Below are 21751 nucleotides of genomic sequence, written 5' to 3'. Positions count from 1 at the left end.
CAGTCATGTGGGTTGGATCAACTGTGCAAGTGAAGGAGCTTAGCAAACACTGAAGGCTATTGTCAGGTTAGGGGTGCTCACTGGGCCTCCATAGCTGAGGCCGAAGCTGGTGACAGACACCCTGAAGAGAGGAGGCTGCTTGAAGCAGAGGCGCCATCATAGCAGGTGACAGTCTTGATGGCCAAGCCAGGCAGGCAGGAAGACGGTCCTCTCGTCAGTGAGTGCCTTGGCCTGCTCCTCTATCCCTCTCCTCTGCCGCCCTCATCTTGCCCCTCCTGCCTGTTCCTGAGGCCGAGCCCAGGTGTGGGATGGGACAAGATTGAGCAACAGATGAAATACATCTTTCAAGCACTGCAGTTCCCTGTTCTCCGCCCCTTCCTTGCCTGGTGATGTCTTGGACAGTCATCCTCTCTCTGTCTAGCCGGAGTGTGCCCTGAGACTGAAGGTGCCTGGTAGGGAAGGGGAATTAAGAGTAAGGAGGTTGAGGGCACTACGCACAGTGCTGAACTCCTATCATCTCATTAAATCCCTCCCACCATTCTCTGCAGTGCCCCCCACAAGATTGAAAAGTGCTGCCCCACCTGGGAAGATTAGCATTTTCCAAGACCAGAGCCTTAAGCCAAGGGAACCGGCAGTGGAAGAAGGAGCAGGCAGACTGAAGGGGTGTTTTCTTTATTTTATTTTTGATACAAGGGTTTTCTGTGTCCCCTGCAGACTCATCACTTAGGTGTCCGTGTCCCTGACTTGCAGCTATGTCCAACCCTGGCTATGCCTTTCACAGCCTCTCCATCCTCTTCCCAGCCCTCCTGGCACCCCACCTTCCTGTTCCAGAGCCAGCCTCTCTCCTCTTCCCAGAACAGCTGGCCTGCTGAGTCTCTCATCGATCCATCCTGCTGCCTCCTGAGTGAGACTAATAGGTTCCCGAGGTCCCTCTCAGCCTTAGACTTGGCAGACAGGCCCCCTGCTGGGCCAAGGGTCGAGCAAGAGAGGAAGGCTGGAATGGAGGTTGAGGAGGGGGACTGGGAGGAGAGCAGCTTTTTACCCGTCTGGTGGCAACTGCCTATGGTAAATGGAAAATGCCAAACTGGACTGAAACAAACTCCTAATAAGCTTTTTTGTTCCCAAAGGATCAGATGATTTTTTTTTCTTCTAAATTTTATTTATTTTGTTGTTATTGAGCATATACACAGCAAAACATACACCAATTCAACAGTTTCTACAGGTACAATTTATTGATTAATAGATTATATTCTTTGAGTTGTGCAGCCATTGTCCCCCTCCTTTACTGAGTCGTTCCTCCCTCATTAACATAAACTCATGCCCCGCCAAGGTTCCTACCTAGTCTTTCCATTTACTGTTGTCAGTTTGATTCATATAGATAGTTCTTTAAAGAGCACAATGTTCAAGACAGACCTTTTTTGCTAGTTAAGCTAAACTATTGTTCGGTTTTAAGAAGACTTTAGGGGATGTTTTTGGTTTAAGGTTTAGAGATTATCTCAGTGCAATAGTTTCAGGGGTTCATCCAGCCTCATGGCTCCAGAAAGTCTAGAGCCCATGAGAATTTAAAATTCTCCTCTGCATTTTCCCCCTTTTGATTGACCTTCTTCTATAGAATCTTTGATCAAAATGTCAGTAACAGTAGCCAGGCACCGTCCAGTCTTCTGGCCTCATGGCAAAGGAGGCAGTTGTTCATGGAGGCAATTAGCCACGCACTCCACATCCTCCTCCTATTCCTGGCTCTCCTTTTTTCTCTGTGCTCCAGATAAATAGAGAACAATTGTTGTGCCTTGGATGGCCACTTGCAAGCTTTTAAGACCCCAGGCACTACACAACGAACTAGGAGGTAGAACAGAAGCACTAAACTCGTTACTAAGCAGATTCACTGGGATGTCCCAAGACACCATGACCGTAAACCTCCAAACCAAGCAGCCAAATCCCAGAGGTATTTGGTTGTGTATAAGCAGCCTCAGCAACTACCCTTTTTGTTGTTGTTGTTATAATATATCACATAACTTTGGCCAATTCAACTTTCACAGTGAACAACTTACTGACAGCAATTATAATAAGCGGCTGCGCAGCCCTGCCCTTAATCAGTGCAATTTTTCCATTACTGTTAACCCCTTTTTCGCCTTCCTCCCACCCCTGGTAACCACTAATAACCTTTGGTCTCTATATATTTGCCTTTTCTTGTCTTTTTATATAAATGTGGTTATACAATATATGTCCTTTTGTGATTGGCTTATTTTGTTCAGCATAATGTCTTCCAGCTCCATCCATACTGTAACATGTATCAAGACCTCATTTCTCCTACTGGCTGAGTAGTAACTCCTAATACTCCTAGTGTAACTAAACCACGCTTTCTCTTTAGATTCCTTCTAGTGCCTAGAATAAAAAAGTATCCTCTTTCTGATTTATAGAATTAGATAATCTCTGGGCCAGGAAGACATCATAGTTCTTCTAGTTTGACTTCTCATGCACTGGTTTCATTCTCTCTACAATAGTCCTCAAGAGGGACTTAAGTCTTTCCTCGACTACCTCCAATGATGGGGGACTCACTACCTCATGGTGCATCCTGCTGCACCTTCAGATAGTTCCAACAGAAGGTTCTTTCTTAAATTGAGCTGAAGTCTGTCTCCCTGTAACTTCCACCCATTTATTGTTTCTAGGTTTATTCTTGGAGGCTGCCAAGAGCAAATCTGCTTTCTGCAGCCCTTCTCACTCTAGAAGACAGCTGCAATAGCCCCCTGAGGCTCCTGCTCTCCAGGCTAGGCAGCCCCTTCCTTCATCTGTCCCTTAGTGACATTGTGTCAGTTCCCTCGGCCTGGCACTGCTGCTACCAAGGCCTTAGGACTTAGTCTCTGTTTTCCCTTGACAGTGCTCCAGTCCAGTCCAGCAGGTCCTGTGCAACATGCCCCACACTGGTTTGAGGTAGAATCACTGAGCTCTAGGAGTTTAATTACTAGTTAGTAAAAAAATTTTTTTTTTAAAAATAAATACCCATCACTGTGACATAATTATGTATATGCATACATACTATGTAATGTCACTGAGTAGCACAAGCAGTTAAGCGCTCAGCCGCTAGCCAAAAAGTTCGCAGCTGAAGTCCACCCAGAGGTACCTTGGAAGAAAGGCCTGGTGATCTACTTGCAGAAAAACTAACCATTGAAAACCCTATGGAGCTTGGGTCTGCTCTGACACACAAGGGGGTCTCAGTGAGTTGAAATCAACTCAGCAACTGTCGTTGTGTATATTTGTATGTGTACACACACACACACACACATGCAATCAAATATTTTATATGATTTGTAACCAAGAGCTCCGTATGTGGATTGGATAATAAGTCCTGTCAGGGTTTGGGAAAAGTGAAGTGGGTGACACCTAGAGAGCTGAGATGTGGTGAGGGACATTTAGGGTGTGAAGGGGAGGGAATGAGTGGGAGACCTGATTTGTTAAGCACCGTCTAGGTGACTCTGTTCTCCTTGCTTGACACCCTAATGACCCCCAATTTTCCAATAAGGGACACTGAGCACAGCAGGGCTGGGCGAGCCTCCTGCACTGACCTGGCTGGGCTTCATGTCTAGTCCTTGTGCTCTTTTTGCTGCACCAGGTGCTGTGGAGGTTTGGAAAAAGAATGACTAACTGATAAGTGATTCCGGGCATGAAACTTGAAAATTCCAAGGACTTGCCGCCCCTCCCCTCTCCTGGCCCCCCACGCCCTCAACAAACACAGGAAGTGTATGGGATGAGCTGGAGGAGTGATGGTCCTTCGTTGCTTAAAGGGCAGCAGAGCACACCAAGGGATAGGGTGGTGGGGGATGCTGGGGACTGTGGAGCAGGTTCCCCAGAATTGTCATCTGACATCTGGAGGGGGGCTCTTTTTCCAGGGAGCTCAGCGTGTCTGCCAATTTTCAAGGAATAAGGGGCTCCTGGGCTGTCTTTGCCAGGTAGCACCATGCTATACGTAATGCTGTTGTCATCCCCCAAGCACCCCATCTCAGCAGTGAATGTCATTGCCTGTTGGAGCAGCCCCGGGGATTTGGCCTCTGTCCTAGCTGGGCTCCAGAGATTCTTGGTGTCGCCATGCCTGGACCTGTGGGGTCTGCCTCTGCCACCTCTCCCCTGTTCACCATCTCCAGCTCCGGTGTCCCTCACCCACTGAGGAGGTCCCTTTTTCCATAATTTGCCCAGGCAGAGCTTGCCTCGAGCCAAGGAGATGGCTGAGACTCTAGGAGTTTGCGACTCTATAGCCTCCCCTACTCCTTGTTACAGTGTCTTTCGGGTCAGGAGCTCTTACCTTTATCCAGATGGAATTTTGCTTTTCACATTGTCTCTCAGGAAGATGCAGTGACTCTCCTCTCCATTTTACATATTGGGCGATGTGAGGGCCCCAAAAGAGACCAGATTAATTTAGGCCACTAAACAAGATATTGTTGTTGTGTGCTGTTGAGTTGATTCCGGCTCATAGTGACCGTATAACACAGAGTAGAACTGCCCGCATTGGGTTTCCTAGGCTGTAATCTTTACGGGAGCAGATCTCCTGATCTTTTCTTCCTCAGAGTGGCTGGTGGGTTCGAACCCTTGACCTTTCGGTTAGCAGTCAATAACTTGACCATTGCACCGACAGGGCTCCTTACTAAACAAAATAGGGATGTGGCTTGAGCTTGGTTATAGACTTAGCTGGAAGTCGCCCGGCTACAAGTTCCTGGAGGACAGCGATTATATCTGGCCCCTCCTCTTTTCCTAGTGTCTTGTTAGCACAGTGCTAACACTTAGGACATACCGGCTGAGTGCTGGTTGTACAGACTTGGACTTCGCTCGCTCTATTCTGCATGCCAAAAGCCTTTGAGCTCCTGTGGTGATAAACACAAGAGAAGGAACATGCCTGTGGCGCTTTCCAGGTCACTGTGGACTTTCATATAGGATCTCATTGAGTTCTCACCTTTTTATACCGATTTTACAGATGAAGAAGGGAGACTCAGAGAGGTTAGGTGACTTCTGAAGGTCACATAGCCAGTGAGGGCTGGCCCTAAGCTTGGATCCAGATCTTGTTTGGGCTGGCAAGAGGTGCCCAGGCATTGAAATTCTTTTTGGAGGCCGGTAATGAGGAACTGTGAGGAGCTTAGGGCTGCCTCCCAGATAGCTGTGGATCTTTGCAAGTCTCCAAGGGGGGCCCTACACAGAAAGAGGAAAGGCCAGCCAATGTCGTGGCTTACATGGCTGGGCTGCTTCTGAAGCCCGCTTATAAATAATAGACCCTCCCAGGGAATCTCCCCTCCCTGCCATGGCCTTCCAGCAACCTGGAAAGCCTTCTCAGGACCTGATGGCAGGAGAGAGGCTGGCAACACCTTCCCAGAGTTCCTGTCTCCATCGTGCCAGGCCTCAGGCTCCAGTCCTGCCCCCTTTTCCTTCTTGTTACGAAGCACACACGAAGTGTAGGCTTTCTTTCCCTTGAGTCCCCAGAAGCATGTCCCTGAGCTCCTCCTGGAGGGTGTGCCTGCTATCTCCAGGTGTGTTTTGCCCTAAAAGGCAGCCTGGTCTCATGGGAGGAAGGTTGGGTGGGGGTCAGAAAATAGGAGCTGGGGTCCCAGCTATGTCACCGTGTTCCTGTGTGGCTGGGCAAGTCATGTCACATTGCTACAAAATGAGGGAGGTAGACGAGATGCTCTTCAACAGCACTTTTGAATGTGTGTGGCCTTTTGATTCCCGAGGGTCACGAGGGGGAGTAATCTTGGCGGGGAGGAGTCTTTGGGGGTTGTATTCAGGACATCCTCAAATTTGATTTCAGATGTCCCCTTAGCCGGTACAGAAACCAGCAGCACTGGGACCTTTGACTGGTTAGAAAACTACCCCTTCCCCACAATCCAGTGTGTAGACACTAGTGTCTGGTGAGTGACTCATCCTCTCCCAGCCTCACGTTCCCCTCCATCCTGTGGGATTGTCAGATCTCATAGGACTGTTGTGAGGATTTAATGAGATAAACCAGGTAACATTTTAACACTCTGTTGGAATACAAAAAGAGTTCAATACATGTTGCTCTTGCTTGTTGCTTTTGGGAGCAAATGCCTACATGTCTCTTTTAATGGGAATTGAGACCACTGCTTTGGCAGGAAACCCCTCCCCCAACACACCGGTGCACACACTCTCTCTCACACACTCACACACATACACAGTCATGTGCAAACACACTCACATACATTCAGACATACACTCAGGCACGCACGTATACACCCCCACCACACTATCTCTCTCTCTCTCTCACACACACACACACACACACACACACACACCCTTCTGTCCTGCCTTTCCACAGAAAAGTAAAATTGAGACTCTTTTGTCTCAGCGATATCATTCTGGAGCCCCTCCTCCTACCATCACTCCTTAGGCAGCAGATAGCTCTTGGGGGGAGAGAGAGCCCTTTGCTCGCAATCAGTTTTCCATTTTCTTCTGGACCCCATATTGTTGCCTGTTGGAGTGCAGTTCAAAGCCTTTTCTTTTATAATCATAGTAATACCTTGTCTGAATGTAGCCACTATGCTTTGAGGAGTTCAAAGGGTTTTTGCTAGACCTGTTTTCTGGTCCTTGTGATCTTGAGGGAACTGCTCCCCCACCTCCAAGACAGGCACGAAGGCTTTTATGGAGATTGATGTCAGAATGAGAATTTACTATGTGTATCGCACAGGGCTAAGCACTTGGCATGCTACCTCACTCAGTCCTCACAACAGCCCTACGAGCTGGCCTCTGTGACGATTCTCCTTTCACGGAGGGAGAAACTAAGGCCGAGCACACGGGGAGTAAATGGCCAAGTTGGAGAAAGAAACCCAGGCTTCATGGTCTCTTACACAACCCGCGGAAGCTTCCTTTTCAGTTTAAAGAACGTTCCAGGAGGGAGTGGGGGAGGCCATGGGAGCTGAGGAGATTTCTGTTTATTTTGGATGGGATGGTGAAACCCATAAAAGTTGAGAGACTTGCTTAGGATGCGGTGCAGCGACTTAGCACCAGAATCGGAGTCAGGCCCGTGACCCCTGCCTCCAGCCTTTACTCATCCCATTTTTGCCCCAGCGACTCCTAAGGCAGACCTCAGATCCTCAGGGGCTTCATCCTCTCTCCCCCTCCAGGCCTTTTAAACCTAGAGAAGCTGCTCCGGCAATTCCTTATCTCCAAGGACACACTCTCAGTCCGGATGCTGGACGACACCCGGGACCCCACCCCACTCCTCAAGGAGATCCGGGATGACAAGACAGCCACCATCATCATCCACGCCAACGCCTCCATGTCCCACACCATCCTCCTCAAGGTGCGAGCCAGGCTGGGCGGGGCTGATGGGCACCAGAGATGACCCTTCTCTACCCATCCTCCCTCCTGGAGTCCCTCCTAGCCTGGGTGTTCTCCTGTGCTTGGCCTGAGGGGCTATGTGCTGAACCCATTGACAAACCTGTCTCTATACTTCAAGTTCAACGTGTGATTCCTGAAAGCTTAAAGGAGAAAGCAGGATCATGGTATTTAACACCTGGTGCAGCAGGGCACCAACCGACTTAAACACTGGCCAAACCTTAACCTGGACAGGGGCTCTTGGAGAGGTCCCTCGGTTCCTAAGAGGGGCTAGGGTGGTGGGGCGGGGTGCTTGGGGGCTCCTGGCAGAGGCTATTTGTCAAGCAGTATAGAAGTATTTCTGTATTTTGACAACTAGGACAGTTACACCAGTGTGCATTGCTGATTATGTGCCCCGTGTATAATCCTTATATGGTATACAGTGGTTTACAAAGTGCTTCCATGTAATTTTCCAATGTAATCCTCTCAACGACTATGTGAGGTAGGTATGATATCTTCACTTTACAGGTGAAAAAACTGAGACTGTAAGATTATGTGTGTATCCAAGGCCCAGCCCTGTACATAGCAGAACTCAGCCTGAGTCTGATCTCCCAGGCAGTTTCACCCACCCCTACCCCTCCAAATACAGAGAGGCAGAGTGCCAGCCCTGAGTGAGGATACACATGTGTGGAAGCTAGACAGAGAGAGAGAGAGAGAGAAGTCAGGTACCTGGGGGCCCTGCCTCGACAAATAGCTAGAAACAGTGGGCAGCCTTGCAGCCGCCTGCAACAATTCCTGGGCTGGTGACTGGGCTAGGCGTGCAACCTCAGTTAGAGTGGACCCTGATTCCTGGCTCCTCCATGCCTTTGACAACCCCCAGCCTCTCCAGCCCATTGGCCTTTTCTGATGCCATTTTGGAAACCCTGGTGGCGTAGTGGTTAAGAGCTATGGTTGCTGTAATGCTATTTTAATTACACATTCAAACACAACCTGCCATCTCCCAGTGGGGGAGCAAGGCACCTCGTTAACCTCTGCCAAGCTGTGCGGAGCCCGGCAGACACTGGGATGATTGTCTCTTCCTCTCCCTCTGAGCCCTCTCCCGAGCTACTTTTTGTCTCAGAGTTAATAAGAGATTTGAATGAGTTCTCTTAGTACTGAGGGCTGTCCCTTCAGCCCGTTGCTATAGTGATTTTCCACAGCTCCAAAGCCATGTCTGTCTGTGTGCATGCGTACACCCATCCTTCTCTTTCTGTCTCCTTCACAAACACACAGTTTCTCCCTTGCTTTTTTATTTCCTCTCTCATGTCTGGGACTATGATAAATGAAGGCATCAAGGATGGAAAAGCTCCTCTATGTTTCAAGGGAGCAGAGAGACAGGCTGAGGTGAGGGGTCCTCCTCTGGGAAGTTGGGGAGCAGGAAGTAAGAGCCTCAGCTTGGGAGATAGATGTGCTCCCAGCCCCCTCGTGGACGACAGGTCAGAGCACACAATTCCCTGTGCAGTAGCTGGAGCCCAGACACCCCCAGCTGGAATATTTCCATGGCTTCCAGCATAGAAGCCTGGGCTTTATTATTATTTTTTAATAATATGACTACAAGGTCATTCTTGAAATTTTGGAAAATACAGAAAAGTACATAGAAGAAAATGAAAATCATTTATAAGCCCATCACCCAGAAGATAACCACTATTAAATTTTGGTGTCTGTCTCTTCTGTCTTTACGGACATGTTTTCTTTTCCAAAATTACCGTCATACTTTCCATGTTCTTCTGTCACCTGCTTTTTTCACTTAATTATATGCCTTGCATTTTCCCGTGTCGTTAAATATTTTTCTGCAAATACCGTTTTAATGGCTGCATCATTTCCTATCATAAGGATGTACCATAATTTATTTAACCATCTCTGTATTGTTGGTGATACCAGCCATTTCCAGTCTTCTGCTGTAATAAATACTGCTGCGATGCACGCCTTCAAACATAAATCTTTATGCACATTCATGAATATTTTCTTACATAAATTTCTAGAAATGGAATTACTGAGTTAGAAGTGTGCGTGCTTTCAAGGATTTTGATCTGATTTTTCCAGTTGCCTTCTAGAAAAGCTGTAGTAGTTCACACTCCCACCAGCAGCATATAGGCGTGCCTGCCTTACAGCGATCTTGCCAGTACTGGGCATTTTCATTAAAAATGCTTCCAGTGGCTACCCTTTTGAAGGAAACACAGCCTCTAATGATTACGATTCACAAATGGTTCAGCTGGGTGGCCAGTGGCCAGCTTTCCAGAGATCACCTATTGGCCTCAACCCCCATGACCTTGGAGCCAAGCTGACCAGTGTCCAGTGAGGCTCAGGGAGACTCTTTCTGTCTTTTTTCCAGTTTTGATTTTCTAGTGGCCCCAGGAGATCTTCATGCTTCCCCAGGGCTCCATACTCCTCCCGGCTAGGGGGTGCCAGCAGGGCCTTTTGGGGCCCCGAGAGGATGGGCATCGTATGGGAAGGCCATGTGAGCAGAGCGCACAGGGAGCTTCTGGGAGACTCGAGCTGTGTGTATGTGAGCCTGGCCCACAGAGCTTTGCAGCACTCTGCTGTCTCTTGATTTCAGGGGGATTTGCAGAGTAATCCTGTACTTTATTGAGCGGCTGTTCTGGCAACAAACTCCATGTTTACCCAGAATTCAGGTCTTAAAAACCAAGGATCTCTTGTCTTTCATCTTTAGGACAGCAGATTTCACAAAATGGGTTTTAACCATCTGACTATGCCCTCTCCCAGCCCCACGCCCCACCCCAGCCCATTCCTCTAGCCAGCGGGACCATGTTGTAAGGGAGTGAGCCTCCTGGAAGGGGAGCCTCCTCTAGCGGGGGCAGGAGGCAGCAGCACTATCATATGGACAGTGTGAGTATCTGTTTGTGTGGGGAGGGGGTCATCAGGCCCTACCATCCCCTTGGACATGCAGGAGGAAATGTACCTTTGCGTAGAGGAAGAGGAGGCTCCAGATAAGAGGCCCTGTGCTCCATTGCCAGTCTCAGCATGACCTTGCCCCACTCACTAAGCCCTCCTGCACTTCAGTTACCCCTTTGAATGATGGTGATGTAGTTACCCTCAGCATGTCCTGCTAGGAGCCTGTGAGGGTTTCTACAAGGATGCTCACGAACTTATTTGAGTTCCTTGGGAGCTAAAGACCATGTGAGAGAAAAAGGTAATCATCCTTGGTCTTGTTTCTCCCCCATGCACTCAATAGTCATGACAAAAATGGTTTCCTGGTGGCCCCGGGGCTGCAGGATACATTATGAAAATCTAGAAGACCGTCAGGAGGGCTGCAGGCCCTGGGGAGAGCTGGGCTCATTATTCACTGATCTCCTTGTCAGTTTCTGTAGCACCTGTCACACTCAAAGCCGGGCACAGTGGCAGCGAAGGTTGGTTAGGGATATTTATGACGGGTACAAGGATCAGACAAAAGGGAGACTGTTCTGAGGTAGCAGTTCTCAGCTGTGGAATGATGACACGCTGGTGCGCTCTGATCAAGTGTGAAGTATGTCACCAGCAACTTGTTACTTACTACTAATAAAGTACCAAAGTTTGCAAATGATTCACTTGTTTCCTACGTTGCCGTAGATCCAAGAATACTCTTAGGAGTCTCACTTGCCTTCTGACAGCCTTTCTTGAGTGGACAAGAGAGGGGTGGAGTTAACTGGGGAATTGCCAGCAACCTCCAGACTCTGTCCTCTGCCACAGCCCTTAGGAGAATTGTTTTAGTACTTTCCATTGGTATCCTGGTTGTCAAGGGCTAGTATAGTTTGGTTAAAAGTACTGAAATCAGATTGCCTGGCTTTAATTTCATCTAGACCACTTATGAGACATGAGATCTTACACGAGTTACTCAGCGCTTTTGTGTGTCAGTTTCCTTGGCTGTATAATGGGGAGAAGTAATAGTGCTAACCTCATCTAGTTAAGCCGTATAAAATGCTTTCATAGGACCTGCACCTACTAAACAGTGGGTAAGTGTTAGCCATTATTGTTGTTAATAGTCATGGAGAAATTTTTTTTTTTTATTTTGTTGTTGAGAATATACAAAGCAAAACATACACCTATTCAACAGTTTCTGCATGTACCATTTAGTGACACTGATTACATTCTTTGAGTTACACAACTATTCTCACCCTCCTTTTCTGAGTTGTTCCTCCCCAATTAACATAAATTCACTGCCCCCTCAGGTTCCTATCTTTCAAGTTGCTGTTGTCAATTTGATCCCATATAGATAGTTATTAAAAGAGTTTAATGCTCAAGGCATTTTTTACTAGTTAAGCTAAACTACACCTATTCCTCACTTATCCACTATCTTGTTATCCGATATTTTGCATTTATGACAATAGTAAAAAATCTATGTGTATTTTGCACATTAATCCCATACGTCTGGCAGTATCGAATGCCAAGTTGCGAGGCAAGACTAACGCTGGCTATGATGGCTAAGGTTATGTGTCAGTTTGGCAGGCCATGATTCTCAGTGGTTTGGCAGTACATAATGATGTAATTTGGCAGTTGTGTAGTAATGTAGTCATCCTCCATTTTGTGATCTGATGTAGCCATCCTCCATTTTTGCATAATGCTGATTTTCAAATTAACAACCTGGCCTTTGGAACCTAACCATGTCAATCAGCGAGGAGTGGGTGTATTGTTTGATTTTAAGAAGACTTCAGGGGATATTTTTGGTTTAAAGTTTAAAAATTATCTCAGGGCAGTAGTTTCAGGGGTTCATCCAATCTTCATGGCTCCGGGAAGTCTGGAGTCCGTGAGATTTTTAAATTCTGTTCTACATTTTACTGCCTATCGATTGGGATTCTTCTATAGAATCTTTGATCAAAATGTTCAGTAATGGTAGCCAGGCACCATGCAATTTTTCTGGTCTCATGGCAAAGGAGGCAGTTGTTCATGGAGGCACTTAGCTACACGTCCCTTATCCTCCTTCTGTTCTTGATGCTCATTCTTCCTCTGTTGCTCCAGGCAAATAAAGACCAATCATTGTGCCTTGAATGGCCACCTGCAAGCTTTTAAGATCCCAGGAAATAGCTGTGGTGATTTTAAAGTATTATAGCCTGTTTTATTATTTATTTCATTTCTCCAAAGGTCATTTTGGTTCTCAAAATATCTGGTTCTGTCCACGAGAGTACACTGTGCATACACGAGCACGTCAGCTACAATGAGCATCAACGGCAGGGCTAGGGAGTAGGTAGAGGTAGAGAGACCCTGCTCTTGAGGCCAGTGTTTGTTTCTCATCCTCCAAGATCAAAGAAAGTCTAAGAACCAATCAAGACGCTGTACTCTGCATGACTCCAAAGGGTAGTGGGCCCAAAAATTACTCTTAGAGTCGTCATTGCTCATTCACTTCAAGTGGATTTTTGTTTCATTCTCTAATCTCCTTCTCTTCCCTCTGCAGGCAGCTGAACTAGGGATGGTGTCAGCCTATTACACATACATCTTCACTAATCTGGTAAGACATTTTCACAGCTCACCTCCTTGGCATGGAGAGTGTCATGAATTAGGGTCAGTGGATTGTGACAGAATGAAGCCCAGGAGATGGGGAGTGGGGAATTAGAAGCAGAGAAGCAGAAGCATGCCCGAGTAGGAGGGCATCCTAGAAACATGGAGGTCCAAGGGCCCACTGCGATTCTCATCCCAACAGTTCTTAGCCTTGGGATAATGGAGATTTTGGAAGGGAGCCTCCAGTCAAACACCACGAGCTCCATAATGCTAATCCCTCTGTGCCGTGGCAGGCTGGGTGAGCCTGCTCTGTAGGTCCAGTTACTGAATTGCAGTTCAGTTTTTACTTATATTGCCAGACCCTTATGCTAACTCTGAAAAAGGAAAGCTAGAACACGAAAAGTACACAAGCCTTTTGCTGTTATAACTGGATACATCTTTAGAGGCCACGTTAGCCAAAACCCCTTATTTTGCAGATGAGAAATCTGAGGTCTGTAGAAGTTATTATTGAGCCAGGTTTGAGTCGTAACTTTGCCATGTACCAACTGGGTGACCTTTGATAAATCGCTAAGCCTTGGTTTCTTTACCTGTAAAATGGGCATAAGAACAGCTACTTCATAGAATTGTCGTGATTTTGAAATGATGTAATTTTATCTGTGTGTAAGCATTTTGAAAATTGTAAATTATTTAAGAAATGTGAAAGGTTCTTGTGAAGCATAGGTACACCCAATTATACAGTAGAAAGGACCTCAGAGAACAGGTTTATTTATTTACTTGTCATTTTGAAATAATGATAGATTCACAGCACGTTGCAAAGATGGTATATAGAGATCTCATGTACCTTTCACACATATCAGATCCATCAGGTGTAGGTTTGTGTAGCTACCGCTGCAGTCAACATACAGAACCATTCCATCACCACAGAGATCTTCCTCGTGCCACCTCTTTAGAGTCACGCCAACCCCCTCTTTCCTACCATCCCTAACCCCTGGAAACCACTAGTCTGTCCTCTGTTTCTATAACTTTGTCTTTTTGAGAATGTTGCAGGAATGGAAGTATATTGTATGTAACCTTTTGAGGTTGGCTTTTTTCACAAGTTGTTGCATGTATCATTAATTTGTTCTTTTTTTTGTAGCTGAGTAGTATTCTGTGGTATGGATATACCATAGTTTGTTTAACCATTTGCCTATTGAGAGACACTCTGGTTGTTTCCAGTTTTTAGCTATGATAAGTAGTGCTGTTGTAAACAGTTGCTCAGGGAACAGATTTATTTTATTTTATAAATGCATGAGATACCAAGTTCATTAAATCATGTAACTAAGGATGCACATTCATCGAAATATGCTGAGCACCACCTATGTAAAAGGCACTGGGCCAGGCATTGGGGATTAAAATGTGAAAAAGAAACCAAACCTGCCTTGGAAAAACATAAAGTACTTATTATCGTGCAAAGTGGTTAGTTCTGTCTTAGCCATGTATACCAGCTGCTCTTGACGCTAGAACATGGAGGAGGTTTGATTGCTCAGGCTGGGGCAGGCAGAACAAGTGTTAACGAGGAGGGGCCTTTAAGCTATGCCCCGAAAGGGCTTTTTTCTTCATCAACAAGGAAGGAAAGAGCATGCCAGCAGAAGGAACAACATATCCACAGACTTGGAAATGTGAAAGAATGTGACATGTCCAGGAAACAGCAAGTTACTATAAACTTACAGACTGCTTCACGAATGTGCATGCCCATTAACTAGTGTTCCTTTATCTATTTATATCCGGTCTTGAAAGTAACCTAGTTCGAGTGGTAAAGAGTTTTGATAAGTTAGGGAGCAGATTTGACCTGAAGTTAAGACTTCTCAGTCAAAGTATGTGATGGGGTCACTTAGGAGATTATGTAGCTCTTCCTCTCTGGAGTTAGGGACCGGGTCTTCCAAATGTCCTGCAAGGCTTAGGAGATGCCCAAAGAGTCAGGTTTGGACTTGGATCCTTGTTCCCTTCCAGCCGTAGGTTTCTATGAGCAGTCCATCCTTTGGGCTGCTGTGGAGCTATTAGCCTGGAAGCATCCCACAGTCCTTTTCTCTCAGGGCTAGAAAAGACCTTAGAGTAATCCAATATGGCCACTTTCCCAATATAGGGAAACCAGAAACCTGTTGTCCCTCCACAACACACTTGCCAGCCATTACTTGAGTACAAATGGCTAGTTTGCCACCACCACGAAACTGCTGGTCCGTTGTTTGTAACTTTCTAGGTCATCTCTTTATTGAAGTTTAACGTACTGTTATGGATTGAATTGTGTCCCCCCAAAATGTGTGTCAACTTGGCTAGGCCAGAATTCCCAGTATTATGCGGTTGTCCACCGTTTTGTCAGCTGATGTGATTTTCCTCTGTGTTGTAGCTCCTACCTCTATGATGTTAATGAGGCAGGATTAAAGGCAGTTAAATTAATGAGGCAGGATTCAGTCTACAAGATTAGGTTGTGTCTTAAGTTAGTCTCTTTTGGAATATAAAAGCGAGAAGCAAGAAGAGTGTCATACCACCAAGAAAGTAGTGCCAGGAGAAGAGTGTTTTTTGGACCTGGGGTCCCCCAGGGTAAGATCAATGATGAGGACCTTCCTCCAGAGCCAACAGAGAGAAAGCCTTGCCGTGTAGCTAACGCCCTGAATTTGGACTTCTAGCCTATTAGACTGTGAGAGAATAAACTTCTGTTTGTTGAAGCCATCCACTTGTGGTATTTCTGTTATAGCAGCACTAGATGACTAACACACTTACATATAGAAGAGCACACAGATTATATGTGCACAGCCTAGTGCATTTTCTCCAAGTGACATTCTCGTGTCAGCAGCATGCAGATCCAGAAATAGAACAGGACCAGCACCCCGGAAGCCCCCTCGTGCCTCCTGTGGGTTCCTATTTGCTTATTTATTTATTTATTTATTTGTCCTACCTAACACTGCCCATTGGCTGTAAATCAGACCATTAACATGTAAAAGGGAGAAAAGGATTAGGCTATTCCCAGAGCAATGCAAACGTATTTGCTTAAAGTAAGGAGGCATTTGGGGAGCCTGGGCAGATTGGCAGGACGGTAATGAGAGATTAAAGTGAAGAAGTGTTCCATTTTACCCAGTAGGAGCCTGGAAATAGAGGGGAGGAGAGGGAAGAGGCAGGCCAGGTGCTGCCTGCATTGTCCCAGCCTGCCAGGGATTCTGCCTCCATTAGGCAGCAACATCAGGAGAAGGGGCGGCAAGGAGCCACAGGGTGACTTAGCAGGTGAGAGGGAGCCAGCCGTTTGGAATAAGAGTCCCTGCAGCAGTGACCAGAAGAAGGTGGAGTTGCTTGGCTTAGAAACATTTAAGAGGACAGCATCACCCACACTGCATACCACATTCCCCCTTCACAGAAGTGGAAAAAGCACTGGCCTGTAAAGTCAGGAGATATGGGTTCAAGTCCCTGCTCTGCCATATTCTCACTGTGTGACTTTGTGTGAATCACACTGAGTTTCCAAGCCCCATTTTCTCCATATTAAAATGGAGTCATAAACCCTTACAAGGTTGTTGTGAAGATTAAGCAAATTCTAGAAGTAAAACTGCTTTGTAAATTGTAAAGTACTATTTTTAAAAAATGTACAACACAAGGATACTTTTAGTTTTCAAAGAGCTTTCCTCCTTCTTGGCCAGGTATGGAAGGAGGTGCGTTCTGGGAACATGCCCGGCTGCTAACGAAAAGGTTGACAGTTCAAATCTACCACCTGCTCCTTGGAAACCCTATGGAGCGGTTCTACCCTGTCCTATAGTGTTGCTGTCTTACTTATCTAGTGCTGCTATAACAGAAACACCACAAGTGAAAGCTTTAACAAAGAGAAGTTAATTTTCTCACAGTTTTAAGAGGCTGCCACCACCACCACCCAGTGCCATTGAGTCGATTCCGACTCATAGCAACCCTATAGGACAGAGTAGAACTGCCCCATAGAGTTTCCAAGGAGTGCCTGGCAGATTCGAACTCCCCACCCTTTGGTTAGCAGCCGTACCACTTAACCACTACACAACCAGTGTTTCCTTTAAGAGACTAGAAGTCCTAATTCAGGGCACCAGCTCCAGGGGGAACACTTTCTCTCTCTGTCAGCTCTGGGGGAAAGACCTTGTCATCAATCCTCCCCTGGTCAGGAAGCTTCCCAGCACAGGGACCCCAGGTCCAAAGGACGTGCTATGCTCCTGGTGCTGTTTTCTTGGTGGTATGAGATCCCCATGTCTCTCTGCTCGCTTCTGTCTTTTATATCTCAAAAGAGATTGACTTAAGACACAACCTAATCTTGTAGATTGAGTCCTGCCTTATTAATAGAACTGCCTCTTATCCTACCTCATTAACACCATAAAAAAATCAAACCCATTGCTGTTGAGTAGATTTCAACTCACAGCAACTCTGTAGAGGTAGAATTTACAACACATGGGAAAATTACATCAGATGACAAAATGGTGAACAATCACACAATACTGGGAATTCCATTGTGAAAGGTAGTGAGAGAATATTCTGGAAGCTTTTCATTAGTACTGAGGCTTTTCTAGAAGGAACAGACCTGTGATAGGAATAAAGGAACTGTTTTTTGGTCCATTCTTCCTGCCCAGTTACAGGTGGAGTCTTGGGCCAGAGTGGGAGGGGCTTCATACAGAAGGGTTATGAATTACGCTCTGCACTTCCCCAGCCCCTTCACCTGAAATACAGATGCCACCCAGGCTTTAATTCATATTTATTCCTTCTCTGAGTTCCTCAGTGACCCCCTTCATGTTTAATCTCCTGGAATGCTGCCACAGTGATACAGCAGGTGCGCAGATTAGCTTTTTTGAGAACCAGCACAGTGAGCTGGAAAGGCACAGGCCTTGGCGTTAGGGAAACCTGACTTAGAATTCTAGTTTGAACAACTGCCAGCTGTGTGACCCTTTGTACGTTACTAACCCTTTCTGAGCCCCAGTGCACTGACCTGCAAGTGGACACTAATAATTCTTGCCTCATGGAATATACATAAAGAAATGGGCTCCCAATAAGAGTTGAGTAAAGGGAAGGTAATATTTTAAGAAATCCTGTTTCTGCTTCCTATGGACTAAAAGAAATGGGACATGGTTGTTTTGCTGCACAGCCTCTAATGGGCTATAAAAACGACTGCTAAGATGCAATTTTATTTATTTCCAAAGAAGGAAGAGAACAAGGTAGTTCAGTAATTGTGCATGACTGAGCTGACCATTGTAGGGTTTATTTGTGTCAGTAATTAGTGAGCAATTGATCAGGACTCCATACTGTTGTCCCGTCCAGGCATTAAGAAAACTGATTGATTTAGAGCATCTATAATAAATGAATTAGATTGGTGTGTATTCGATCAGTTGATTACCAATCACCAGAGTTGGGACGAGAATATTCATCATGACTCAAACTTCTAAACCATCAATTCATTTGACTTTATGGTTTCTTTCTAGGTCAGGGTCTGGTCAGCAAAGAGAGTGAGTCTGCCATCCCTGGGCCCTGGGTGATAGAGGTGACGGACCTAAAGAGGGGACTTGTGCCAGACAGAGCTGAGGCCGGGCTTGGAGCGTCATGCTACTATCATGGGCAGAGCCTGGGTCGGTGGGTCCAGTGGAAGCTGGGGCTCAGTAAAAATGGATATGCAGGCAGTGGGTACCAGGCACTGGAAGAAACATTTCAATAACAGGGGAGAAACCCATGTACAGGGACAGATCCTCAGCAGAACAGAGGAAGAGGTCAGTGATGGGAAGTTTATAGATGTTGAAGGTACACAGTCATAGCAAATACTCAGGTCTTTTATTTACATATCTGTTTCCAAAAGAAATTTGAGGTCAGAGTTTGAACCCATGTCAGATCTTTGATCAATGAAACAGCTTCTTGCCCCTGCTTCTAGTCCTTTCTGGATCAGGAATCACTCCCAGCAGAGCAAATCCCAGATCAGCATATGGGACTGGGCCTCTGAAGGCACTTGGCTAAGGCAGGAGCCCAGGGGAAGAGGATCAGCTTTTAGGGTCCAAATCACAAGATCCTGAGAGGTGAATTGAGAGCCAGGACGTACATTTGGTCAGAGATCAGGTACATGGAGAGGAACCAGGAAGAAGCAACCCTTGGAGGTAAGCCAAAGGAGGATTCAAGAGTCCAGGCCAAAGTGAGATGTGCCAAAAGAAGGACAAAGGAAAGCAAAAAAGAAAATTACTATGCAGAGTCACAGAAGACATAGATGCAGAAGGAGCCTGGAGAACTGGCTCCTGCCTTCATCCAGATGTTTCTTATTTTCTATTTAGAATTCTCAGTTTGAAAGAAGTAAGACCACGTGGCCGGATTTGAGAGTTCTGCCAATCCAGAGCATCTTTAATAAGAGAACCTAGCCCAGTGTGTGAAAACCCAATCCTTGTAGTCCGTCAGACCTGGGGAAAACCCCTAGTGCAGGAGCTTACTAGCTGGGTGGCCCTGAGGCTCTTGGATCCTAAGTTTTCTCCTGTGGAGAATGTAATAATAATAGTATCCATCTCAAACCATCTTTGTAAAAATTAAATATTAGCTGTTGATGACACTGTTTGTATCAGGTAGGTAACGCTAGCTGCTATAGCAGATAACCCTCCAAATCTCACTACCTGACACAATAGAAGTCCCAAAAGGATGTTCCTGATCAGTGGGTAGCTTTCCATGAGGTCATTCAGGGGCCCAGGCTTTTTCTAGCTTATAAACGTGCCCTCTCAGAGGCCAGAGGTGGAAAAGGAACATGGGCCTGGTCTGGAAGTGGTGCATATTATTCCTGCCCACATCCTGTTGGCTAGAACTCAGTGACATGAACACACCTAGCTGCAAGGGAAGCTGGGAGATGAGGTCTGGCTGTGTGCCCAAGGAGATGAGTATGGTGATTAGATGGCAATCCTTGCCACATTATTAAATTATAAACCATCATCACAACATTCCCTCCTTGTATGCTAGAAAAACAATTAACACCCTGAACGCTGAGCTTCTCTTTTAACTGGTCCTGTAAGTAGAGATTAGCAGAAGGCCTCAGTGGGTGTCGACTCTCTTATAACGAAAAAAGCCCACTCTTCAGGTGCCTCCATCTAGGTGAGCTGCTGGCCTAACAATCTTGTCTGGTGCTTCCAAGTAGGGTGTGTGTCGAACAATTATAGAGGCACCGCATTTGTTCTGCTCTGTAGTCTGGAAGGGATCCTCTGCCCTCTGCTCGGCCTCCAGGTTTGGCTGGGGAAGCTGTTATTCCACAAGATTGATGGAAGAACTGGATAGGGAGAAACCCAATCTGTCGCTGAGACAGCAGAGACAGCCGATGCCATCTGAAGAGAAGAGGTGGAGGAGGAAGCTCAATTTGAGCTAATAAATTTGGAGGGATTATCCAGCTACTAATGAACCTAGGGAGATTTGCAATCAGTGCTTAATAGGAAAGATAAAATCACCCTAATCTATTTGTCAAAGAGTACAGATGGACCCAGTGCCAAAGGAGATTGCTGCCGCCTTGGCAGGGAGAAGGGTTGAGATTTAAGGGTAAAGGTCAAAAGTCATGCAGGGGTCAATGAAAGGCAGAAAATAATTGGGCACTGGAAAGCAAGAGGCTGTTCACGCTGGTGGCTACTTGGGCTGCTTCCAGCATCACAGGCAGCATGCCTCAGCTGGATGTCATCCCGCCATGTCACCACCATGCCCAGCAGGACCAGAGCTCCCCGCTCTTGGCACCACCACCACCCTGGAGGGCAGGCGCCACTGGTAGGTGTATATAAAGGCAGTGGAACCTTAGAGTTTTTTCTTGGGGAATCTAGAGAGAAGGAGCCAAGTGCTGGTGTGCCATGTCGGAAGATCTAGGGGAAAGGTTACACCAGCAGGAGGCCGCATCATTTGGAGGACAAAGCCCTGGACTCAAAGTGAAGCAGCTGTGGCTTCTAGTCCTAGCCCTGCCACTAACTAGCTGTGTCACGTACTAATTGTGACAGTTGATATCTATTGCAAGGCTATATAATAAGTGCTTCACATTTATTTTGTCATTTAAACCTCACAATAACTCTAGCAGTAGGCACTATTTTATCCCCATTTTTTTTTTTTTTTATAGGCAAGCAAGCTGGGACTCATAAAATTTTGGTATCTTGCTCAAAGTAATGGAGCTGGATCATGAACTCAGTTAGCTCTTAATCACTTCATTCTACTGCCTTTATCTAAGTAAGCCATTTCTCTTTCCTGGACTTCAGTTTTCTTAGTCTGTAAAATTATAAGTTTGGTACTAGGTGATCTCTGAGGGTCTTTTTAGTTCTAGAGTTCATTAGTCCTACATACTGCTGGGGACATTACAGGTCATAGTGCCTTAGGATTGGGAGTGTTCCCTGGAGAGAGGAAATGAACCATCAGGATCAGAAGGGTCACATGGCCCTTGGAAGCAGTTTCTGTTCACATAGTAGCTCCTTGGATTCCTAAACTGTAACCAGGTCCCCTTGAGCTCTGAAGAAATAACCCCTCCACGTCCCAATCTCTATCTTGCTTGGGCAGAAAGGATATATGCAGCCAGTCTTTCTCCTCTGGGTTCATTTTATTGTCAAGTAGACCTGAGCCTGTGTTTATATTTCCCCAAGTTATTTCTGAAGAAATAAGCACTTCATGTCCCAATCTCTATCTTGCTTGGGCAGAAGGATATATGCAGCAAGTCTTTCTCCTCTGGGTTCATTTTATTGTCAAGTAGACCTGAGCCTGTGTTTACATTTCCAAAAGTTTATCAGAGAGATTAATCATAAGTAATTGAAATTCCTAAATTTATTACAGAAAGGGGAGCCAGGACAGACAGGGAGGGAAGAAGCAGTTGATTCAAGGAGGAAGTGAGAGTATTTCCCCACCCCATTCTTTTGCTCCTTTCTTTAGCAAGCTAACCCTACTCATCTTTCAAGTCTTACTTCAATGTTACTCCCTCGGGGAAGTCTTTTCTGACACCCCAGACTAGGTTGAGTCCCATTATACACTGTCA

General features: G+C 46.1%; 1 protein-coding gene across 1 annotated transcript in view; it reads left to right on the top strand.

Moving 5' to 3' along the window:
* The window catches only part of GRIK4 (glutamate ionotropic receptor kainate type subunit 4), a 363160-nt gene that overhangs the window by 195489 nt on the left and 145920 nt on the right, over positions 1–21751 (top strand). The window contains exons 5-6 of the mRNA XM_003418197.3: positions 7116–7294; positions 12734–12787. Of these exons, the coding sequence (XP_003418245.2) occupies positions 7116–7294; positions 12734–12787 (233 nt within the window). The remainder of the gene's footprint in view (positions 1–7115; positions 7295–12733; positions 12788–21751) is intronic.

Source organism: Loxodonta africana, chromosome 15 (genome assembly GCF_030014295.1).
Source record: "Loxodonta africana isolate mLoxAfr1 chromosome 15, mLoxAfr1.hap2, whole genome shotgun sequence".
Lineage (NCBI taxonomy): Eukaryota > Metazoa > Chordata > Mammalia > Proboscidea > Elephantidae > Loxodonta > Loxodonta africana.
The sequence above is the reverse complement of the archived record's forward strand: the minus strand, read 5'-3'. Positions and strand labels throughout refer to the sequence as shown.